At 31.3% G+C, this 10,245-nt stretch overlaps 1 protein-coding gene across 2 annotated transcripts; it reads right to left on the bottom strand.

Annotated features, from left to right (window-relative positions):
• Positions 1-6,223: 6,223 nt before the first annotated feature.
• Positions 6,224-10,041, bottom strand: LOC8264056 (G-type lectin S-receptor-like serine/threonine-protein kinase RKS1). Of its 2 annotated transcripts, none has more exons than XM_048371529.1 (7): positions 8,693-10,041; positions 8,443-8,496; positions 7,910-8,082; positions 7,620-7,830; positions 7,242-7,479; positions 6,977-7,127; positions 6,224-6,608 (listed from the first exon to the last, which is right to left on the bottom strand). In XM_048371529.1, exons 1-7 carry the CDS (start codon positions 9,954-9,956, stop codon positions 6,309-6,311), a joined length of 2,391 nt encoding a protein of 796 aa, XP_048227486.1. In that variant the 5' UTR covers positions 9,957-10,041; the 3' UTR covers positions 6,224-6,308. The 2 variants fall into 2 exon arrangements, with proteins under 2 accessions (XP_048227486.1, XP_025015077.2); XM_025159309.2 differs by having other exon boundaries at positions 8,443-8,571; positions 8,693-10,039.
• Between the last annotated feature and the right edge of the window lie 204 nt (positions 10,042-10,245).

The raw sequence follows: 10,245 nt of genomic DNA on the forward strand, positions 1-10,245 counted from the left end.
TGGCTTATGTTTTCAATTGGTACCAATGTCTTAAATCTTTTCTTTTTGGTACCAAAACTTTAATTTCTGTTACAAGCGACGGTAGCTATTGGGAATTCTTTCAATTAATATTTTATGACATGGAGGGCGGAGCTCCAGATAAGCATTTCACTCCCTATCCACATCATGCTTGACTTTTGAGTAATTGCTCCGTTGATACCAAAGTTTTGCCATTTATATCAAATGGTACCAATTCTTGAATTTATTTTTTTTGTACCATATCCGTTATTTTTATTTTAATCGATGGTAGTTGATGGAGACTTGCCTGAAGGTGAATTCCATGTGAGTTAAGAACTCGCCAATACTCGACAGTACATCTAAACCATTTACTCAATAAGTGAACCACCATTTAACACAGCCACAAAGCAATACTCCTGAAAAATCAGAATCCTAATCTTTAGGACCATGCCAAAAATGAAAATAACTAGCACTTCTCCTATAAACACCCTTCTAAAACACCAATGAAAAACTAATGCTAATACATTGTTGTTACCTTATACTCTTGGTGATATCAGTAGCCATTGGGATTTCGGTATTTTGTATGACATAGTAGCCAAAAGTCATCTAAGCATGATACTAATTAATAAATCAATAAAAAATCACTTGAATCCCAATAGATACCATAATTAAAATAGAAATAATGGTTGTAGTACTAAAAAGAAACAAATTGAAGAACTTTTACTATTTAGATATAAGTGGCAACACTTTGGTATAAACGGGGCAACTTACTCAAATGACTATTGAAAGTATAATCTATCGTTAAAAATATTATATTATATTATATTTAATGATATAAATTAATAAAAATAACTTATAATAATTAAAAATCTTATAGTTAATTTTTTAGCTCAATTGTATTTATCATTAAAAATATTTATAAAAATTATTTTAAAAATAGAAATTTAAATTTAAATTCTACTAATAAAATTTTTAAATTGCAAATACCTTAATTTTAAATATTATAATTATTTAACTATTAAAAATAATTTCAAAATATAAAAATTTAACTATATGAGATCAATTTAAAGTAAGTTATTATTAATAAATTTTAGTAAGGATAATAGTGTCCAAATAAATAAATAAATCAAATTAGCTATCAACTGATAAGAAAGAGCTCTAAAATAGAACTCATATAATCAACAGCTGATTGGGACTAAATCAGCTATCAGAGATTGTTTCTTAAGTCTTTACCGAACGCTTTAATAGAGCTATTTAGTGAGAAAGAGCTATCAGCTGCATTAAACCTTTGAACCAAACACCCTCTACGTAAGAATTTCCCTCAAAAAATTGAATAACTACGATTATCGAGTCCAAAATATTTACTAAAAAAAGAAACTATTTGTAAGTTTCTTACAATGAAGGTGTTTAATAATACATGTATCTTTAACAACTTAAAACTGTAGTGATTATGATCTCATTTACAGAACATGATCTTTCTTCTCTTACAGGATTATTATAAAATCTTTTGCTAACAAGGAATGCTGATTGTTTTGGAGAAAGAAGATATATTTCATTACTTAACATAAGAAGAACATTTGACATTGTTGGTTTGTCTATTTCATTAGCTTGCATACATAATAATCCAATTTGATGCATCTCAAGGCTTCATGAGAATCATATGACTCCTTCAGTGATGGATCAATTATCTCCAGTGCCCTATCCTCTATCCACATCTCCCATACCAGCATATATTTATGAGATGAATTGTATGTACAATATTATAATATATAAAAATAAAAAAGAAACAAATAACTTTAGTCATTATTATATTAAAGTCAATTAATATATTCTTTTACTAATTGAGTTAACTAATTATTTTTTTGTTAATCAATTAGTTTAATCAGATTTAATTGGTCTAACATACCAATTAGACTGATTTTAGTTATAAAATATTTTAAAAATAAAAATAATTAAAAATTTACTCAAACTCATTAGCTCAATGATCTAATCGATTTTATCAATTGAACTAGTGACTAGCCATTTCACTAGTTTGATCTTGAGAATAGTTTCATTAGTATGCAAGGCAACGAAAGATTTTGTTGAACTTACATGTTCTATCAAGCGTGAAGAAGAATCCTCTGGGCAAAAGTTATTCTTTTTCTTGCCAGCAATGAGATAATATTACACCATAGTTGTAAACATTGGATCTAATTGAAAATTTTTCACAAATAATGTACTCATGTGACATATAACCACTGCATTATTGCAAAAAAAATAATTATTATATTGTTCATTTCAAAATATTTAATGTTAATAATATCAGTTAGTATTATAGTATTACACTATTCTCTCTTAGATGTGGAGATGAACTTACAATGTACCAAAAAAGTTATTCGTTATTTCTTGAATTTGTTCACCTTTATATATTCTCGCTATGCCAAAATCTGAAATTATTGGATCTATCTCTTTGTTTAATAAAATATTTCTAGTTTTTAGATCTCTATGAATAATTCTCAACCTTGAGTATTGGTAAGGTATAAGATCCCACGAGTAGTTCCAATTTGGCTTTGTCTTTAGTCCGCATGATTATGCATTGTTCATTCGTCGAACTGACCATGGTATTGTTCTTCTACTACTTTATATTGAGGATGTGATAATAACAGGTAATATTGCATATGGTATCCCAAAATTACAATATTATCTCAATCAATATTTTGAAATGAAGGGTCTTAGCATTCTTACTTATTTTTTTGGGTCTTGAAGTTTCTTATAATCTACTTTCTCGAGCTAGCAGTATTGATGGTAAAATTGCTCAACTCCTTTATGTCGGCAACTTATTGGTAGCCTTGTTTATCTCACTATTACTCGACCTGATCTCATATGATGTTCATTTGGTCAGTCAGTTCATGTTTGCTCCTCGCTCATCACATTTTTCTATAGTACATCGAATCCTTCGATACATTAAAGGAATTATTTTTCATGATTTAAATTTCTCTGCTAACTCCTCTTTAGTGTTATCTAGCTACTTTAATGTTGACTGGCTGGTGATCCTACAGATCATAATTCTACTAGTGGTTACTATTTATTCTTAGGTGACTTTCTTATCTCTTAGTGTAGCAAAAAGTAAACCGTTATTGCGCAATCTAGCATAGAATCTGAGTATCATGCTCTTATTGATGCTACATCTAAATTACTTTAGTTGCGATGATTATTAACTATTATGGGTGTCCCACAATTTTTTACTACCATGTTTAATTATGATAATAGAAGAGGATCTCTCATAATGATATTTTTCATGAGCATACAAAACACATTAAGATCAATTGTCATTTTGTTTGCCATCATGTTACTCAAGTCACCATACTTTTGATTCTTATCTCCTCTGCTGACCAAATGGTTGATATCTTCACAAAACTCATCTTCATACTTATTTTCAAGATTTACGTGAGAGCTTGGCCTAGAGATACGGTCCAACAAGGACAGGAAGTGGACGCCGGGGCAAGGATAGAATGCCTGGACAAGGAGCAGCTTCTAGCAAATTTCTAAGATGGCAGCACTCAAAGATACGGGCGTACATGAATGAATCGAATTGCACATTGAAATAGGACGGAGAATGGTTGATAACATAAAAGTTGGAACTAATTATATGAGTTGTGGAGTTGTAGGAACTCCAAAGTTAAATGGAAAGTTCTTAAATTCGCCAAGGGGACAAAACCGTGAGGCCAGTGGGGGTCAAAGCGAACAATATCTCATGTGATCTATTTATGTGGCGTTACATACTAAGCAAACTCAAGCTAGCATCCACTATACCATCTTGAGGAATAATGTTTTAATTAATTTTTTTATTGTATCAATAAAAAAGGAATAATGGGATCCTTACACTTAATGACATTTTGAACGTTGTTAACATTAGCAGTTAATTGAACTATTTATAAAAGTTAATGAGTTTAATTGGCAAAAAAAAAGGATAGAAACTTAATTGGACCTTTTATAAAAGTTTATGGATTTAATTGAGCCAAAAAATACGATGAAAACTTAATTGAATTTTTTATAAAAGTTAATGGGTTTAATTGAGCCAAAAAAATGATAAGAACTTAATTAGACTTTTCTAATAAATTCAAAGGTATTCTTATACCTTTTGCCATTGTTTTAGTACCAACATAATTTTATTTCTACACTTCCACCCAGTGTCATTTAGAATAATGGCTTATGGCTGTATTTTAGCAAAGTCTTGTCTAATGGTCTATACGTTCTATTTTTATTTTGTCTTTTTTCTGGTGTTATTTGTCTTGAGTGTCATTAATTATGAATAGAATTATATAGGCAATCCTAGCTTCTTCCCATGTGCTTGGAATTTTGGATTGTTGATCTCTAATGGGTTCACCCATTTTCAACTCAGAACTATGTAATCTTTTTTTCTCTGCTTCTCAACCTCACGCTAAAGGCAAAAATGCACCTTTTTTCAATTATGAATCCTTTTGTTGTCTTAGAAAAGGTGCATTTTTGCCATTAACGTTTTAGGCCAAGAAACAAATTTGCCCTTAAAATTTTTCTTACTGCAAATATATACTAAATTGTTGAAATTCTACAATTTAAACCCATTTCTCAACTTAGAACTTAACAGAGTTTCACTCCGTTTATAAAACTACTTACATGGAATAAAAAAAATTCTCTTTCCTTTCTCCATAGGATCAGTTATTTTTGTTTGAAGTTCTGTTTGTTGAATCAATTTTTGCGGGTTAAAGGATATTGATTTTGGGGGATTTAAGCGAGCAACCATTTCAACAGTTGTTGGCGATTAGGACAAGCTCAATTGATATTTGTTGTGTCAACTGGCAGCTTTGATTACTTTAAGGATGAAATGAGCTTCTTGATTATAATAATACTATTGGATTTATATTCGATGATGAAGCAAAGAAGCATGAAAAAAGTTTCTAAATTTAGGGTCTTTTTTTAATGGGAGAAGGCTAAAGTTGTACAACAGTTGAGAAATGAGAGATTGAATAATTTGATTGGGTGTTGATGTGTAAATAATTGAGATTCGCTCTTGAGGTGTTTGATGAAAGTCCTCAAAGATATAATGGAGGAAGTACATTATTGTGGAAGTGTTAATCAATAGTTTGTTGCAAGGTTGGGGATATGAGAAAGGCTTTAAGTTAATGGAGGCTATGTGAGTGAGAAATATATATTTTGGAATAGTTTGTTTAACGAGTTTTTAGGATTAGAGATTGAGAGCGAATGAGCATGAAGCTTCGAATGGCTATGATGACATTGTTTCTTGGACTTTCTTGTGGTATTAACTGCATGCATATATGCTGGCAAAGTAGATCTTGGACTTAATTTCTTCAACGGTATGAAGCTTGACTACTCCATTGAGCCCACATGAAACATTATGCTTTGATTGTTGATTTGCTAGACATGACAAGTCAACTAAATCAGGTGCTGCCAGTTTAAATTTTTGCTATATATTCTTTTCTTCCTTTTGGTTACATTTGAATTTGGTTGTATTTTGATGGGTGTTGGTATTGCAAAGAAAGATGAGAAATGAGGATTATATGGAGCTGACATGGCACTATATGGGTCCTACTTCTTAAAGAAAGCTAAAAAGTGCCACACTAGCTTTAAATAACGGTTTGTTTCCCTTATGAACCAAGAATGGATGGTTGAATTGGTGAATAGAGAAGGATAAGAAATGAAAATTTTAGTTTGAGAAAAAGTTAAAAGAGTATAGCGAATAAAACACAAGAAATTGTAGTGGTTCGGTGTTAACAAACCCTACGTCCACTCTCCAATTCATAATTGGAAACTCACTATACAATGATTCTTTACAAATGGAGTTTTTTAAGCTCACTCTCAATTTAGTATTTTTAAGCTCACACTAAACCTTACACTTTGTATTTTAGTGGCTAACACATAACCCTCGCAAGAGTTTTTTCTAGGCTAACCCTTAAACCTTATCCAAAGTGTTTAGGCTAATACTTAAACCTCACAAAAGAATTCAAGCTCTTACAACAACCAAGAATTAAGAAATTAATTGTAAGAATGAGAAATATTAAATGCATAATATTATGGATTTTTGGAGGTAATTGATCAGTCATAAATGACCATTTGATGTGGTTTTTATAACATAAAAATCTCAAAGAGCCATTATACAAGTATTCCCAAAACACTTATATATACATGTTACTTTCCTATTTATTGTAGTGTATATATCACCTTTAAGTAAGAATTTTCTTCATAATGATTATCAGAGTCCAAAATATTTACTAAAAAAAGAAAGTTTTTTACAAGTTTCGTACTATGTTGGTGTTTAATAAATACATATATCTTTAACGACTTACAACTGTAGTGATTGTGGTCTCATTTACAGAACACGATCTTTCTTCTCTTACACAATCATTATAAAATCTTTTACTAACAATAAATGCAGATTGTTTTGGAGAAGGAAGAGATATTTCACTACTTAACATTAGAAGAACATTAGACATTGTTGGTCTATCCATTTCATTAGCTTGCACACATAATAATCCAATTTGGATGCATCTCAAGGCTTCATGAGAATCATACGACTCCTTCAATGATGAATCAATTATTTCCAGTGCCCTATCCTCTATCCACATCTCCCATGCCTGCATATATTTATAAGATGAATTGTATGTACACTATTATAATATTTTAAAATGAAAAAGAAATAAATAAATGTATTAATTATTATATTAAAAATGATTAATATAGTGTTTTACTAATTGAGTTAACTAATTATTTATTTATTAATTAGTTAGTTTAATCAGATTTAATAGGTCTAACATGCCAATTAGGCCGGTTTTAGGTATAAAATATTTAAAAAATAAAATAAATTAAAAATTTAATCAGACTCATTAGATCAATGATTTAATCGATATGATCAGTTGAACTAGTAACTAGCCATTTCACTAGTTTGATTTTGAGAAATAGTTTTATTAGTATGCAAGGCAACCAGAGATTTTATTGAACTTACATATTCTATCAAGCTTGAAGAAGAATCCTCTGGGCAAAAGTTATTGTTCTTCTTGCCAGCAATGACCTCCAATAATATAACACCATAGCTGTAGACATCGGATTTAATTGAAAATTTTCCGCGAATAATGTACTCAGGCGACATATAACCACTGCAACTCAAAAAATAATTATTATATTGTTCATTTCAAAATATTTAATGTTAATAATATCAGTTAGTACTATAGTATTACAATATTCTCTTTTTGATACGAAGATGAACTTACAATGTACCAATAATTTTTTTCGTCTTTTCTTGGATTTGTTTGCCTTCGAATATTCTCGCTATACCGAAATCTGAAATTTTTGGATTCATCTCTTCGTCTAATAAAATATTACTAGTTTTTAGATCTCTATGAATAATTCTCAATCTTGAGTCTTGGTGAAGGTATAAGATCCCACGAGCAATTCCAATAATTATATCAAAGCGGTTTTTCCAGTTTAGGATTGACCTTCTCATTTCATCTAAAATAAAAAATAAAACTTATTTAAATATTAATTTTTATAATCTATCTTAATAATTTTTTTTTCTCTCTAGACAAATCTGAAGTTAATGGACAACATGCATAAAATAAATATTAAGGAACAAGCATAGAATATCTTACCAAAAAGCAATAAGTCCAAGCTTTTGTTTGACAAGTATTCATAAATTAACATTGGTTCTTCTTCCTCAATACAGCATCCTAAGAGTTTGACAAGATTCTTGTGCTGAAGTTTTGCAATTAGCATTACTTCATTTTTAAATTCTTCAATTCCTTGCCTTGAATTCTTTTCTAACCTTTTCACAGCAATCTCTTGTCCATTAGCTAGTTGACCCTATAATCATGTACAGAAACTTAAATTAAATTTCAAAAACCATTCCATTAAGTTTTTGAAATACTTGCATAGAGATTACCTTGTAAACTGAGCCAAAACCACCTTGTCCAAGCTTGTTAGCTGCAGAGAAATTATTGGTTGCAGCAAGTATGGTCCTGTGACTGAAAATTGCTAGATGGCTTCTACTATCTCCAACTTTATTTGCAGTCAGACCATTTATCTCTTTGAATCTTCTCTTCCATTTATCTCTCACTGTCCTCCGACAAAATAAGATATAATTTGAATTCTTTTCATGTTCTTGTTTACAGTGAAAGGTAGCTTCACGATATAGATGTCTCCTATCAGCAGGAAACTATATATCTAATGCAACCGTTGTGCGATGCTAATTTGCAACAAACATGTAAAACTGAAATCAATGCTGCCAATTAGTTAATTCATGTTAAAGGAAATTTGAGTTTGCCATTCATTGTTGTGCATGTCAAATTCTTATTAAATTATTGCATAATGACATAGCATCATATGATCCTCTTGGAATTTCCCCATCAGAATACAACATAGCAGAAGAATATGCATGGCAAAGCACAAACCAACAGACATAAACCTGAATCTTACCCTTTTCTCTCTTCCTCTTGAGTATATATGCCAATAGGATAATCACAAACCAAGCTGAAGCAATAGACAATACGAAAATTAAAATCATACTCCTCTTTCCAAGAAACCGGCTTGATTTCTTGGAAGCCGCTGCAGAAGTAGACAAGGCAAATAAACATTAATTTTTTTTACTTTTGAAGGCAGAAAAAAAAAATTAAAGAAAAGAAGGTAGAAATTAGTAAAAGGAAAAGAAAAAAGAAGAATCCAGTACCTAATTCAACTGCATCAACGCGAACATATAGATCACTTGTTGCATCAAGATTATCTACTGTATCTATTAAATCACCAAACCACATAAGGCAACCAATCCCTTTCCCGACAATATCTATGTTTGCGTAGGCATTGCATGAACAATCCCTTCTGCATTCTTGTTCACAATCCTTGATACTCATGTTCACCCAAGTTGCTACTGAAGTATCAGGAACTTTAACATGTTCCACTTTCAGAAACCCTTCTCCATGAGTGCACCTTTTGTATGATTTTAGCCGCTTCCTGACACACCCACCTGAACCATCTCTTAGAATATTCCAAACCCTTGTATTTTTTGGTTCGAACCCAGGTAAACAATCGCATTCAAATACACGATCAACAAGTGCTGGATTACACTTACTGTAACTGCCACAATGCCCATATGTGCCACATTGATATTTTGGGGCTAACCATATTTCGTTCCATTTACCTTCACTTTCATACCATGTTAGATGTCTGTGAATTCCTAAATAATCCAACACAATAATTAGGATAACAGAATCGTCGATAATAAAATGGGAAATGGATATCTCATCTTGGTTATCAACTAAAGTGTAATTTCTTACATCCGCATAAGTTTCTGTTCGCCATGGAATAGTTCTCCAAATAGTCTTTCTACCCTTGTAGAGAAAGACTTGTGGAGATCCTGTGGGATTGAGTTCAAGCGAGTATTCTCCAATTCCAGGATCATCTGCTGATCTCCATGATGTTAAGAATCGACGCAAACCTGTCTTTCGATCCAACCCCAGCTTCATTCCTGATAGCATAGTATCTGTAGGATAATCAAAGCTTTGCCACAAAACTCTTTTACTTGCATCTTCCATCAAAACTAAATTTCCTGAATCCAAGAGCTGAGCAACACAAGTGCTGCTCACTTCAACTGAAACATTTGTAGACCACACTGGAACTTGTTGGTCATGGTTGCTATATAGCTTGAGGTTTCCATCTCGGTTAACTGAAAGAATTCCTGAGGAACCATTGATTGGACTATTCCTATTTGCTACCCACACAATTGTTTGTTTTGGTATTTTATAATACCATATTCCTAGATATCTGTACCTGGAATTTCCTGGAGTAAAGAACCCGAGTGTGAAAGTCTTTTCTTCGGAGAGTAGAAGGTTACCATCTTTAATGGGTTGATTTAAGGTAATGGTGTCGAATGAAGTAGAGAAGGTGAAATGGATGATTAGTAGGAAAGCATGTAGATGTAGTATTTCTGCAGCCATATTTGTACCTCCAATGGCTTTTGCTAAACGTTTCAGTAAATAAGGCTTGAAGTCTCTCTAATCAAGAAGAACCCTTAGCTATTTGTCAACTTAAGAATTTTCAAATATATACAAATAAGACTTTTCAATCCTCTGTTTAATTTTTGCAACAGCAAGCATATGAATGTGGACCGCAAAACTTTATATTTAATGTTTTTCCAATGCTTATTGCAAATCGTTTGAATAAGTCAAAGTGGCATCATCAAGAATAGTATACATACTTATATGTTGACCATTTGATATTTAGATT

This window comes from Ricinus communis, chromosome 3 (assembly GCF_019578655.1).
Source record: "Ricinus communis isolate WT05 ecotype wild-type chromosome 3, ASM1957865v1, whole genome shotgun sequence".
In the NCBI taxonomy this organism is placed as follows: domain Eukaryota; kingdom Viridiplantae; phylum Streptophyta; class Magnoliopsida; order Malpighiales; family Euphorbiaceae; genus Ricinus; species Ricinus communis.

What these genes read in the sequence shown, in the direction of transcription:
- LOC8264056 (XM_025159309.2), bottom strand. Translation starts at nt 9,956, where the DNA reads ATGGCTGCAGAAATACTACATCTACATGCTTTCCTACTAATCATCCAT. An exon ending in GTTTTGGCTCAGTTTACAAG is followed by an intron (nt 7,831 to 7,909) that starts GTAATCTCTATG and finishes ACATGATTATAG; the next exon opens with GGTCAACTAGCTAATGGACA. An exon ending in CTTGGACTTATTGCTTTTTG is followed by an intron (nt 7,480 to 7,619) that starts GTAAGATATTCT and finishes TTTTTATTTTAG; the next exon opens with ATGAAATGAGAAGGTCAATC.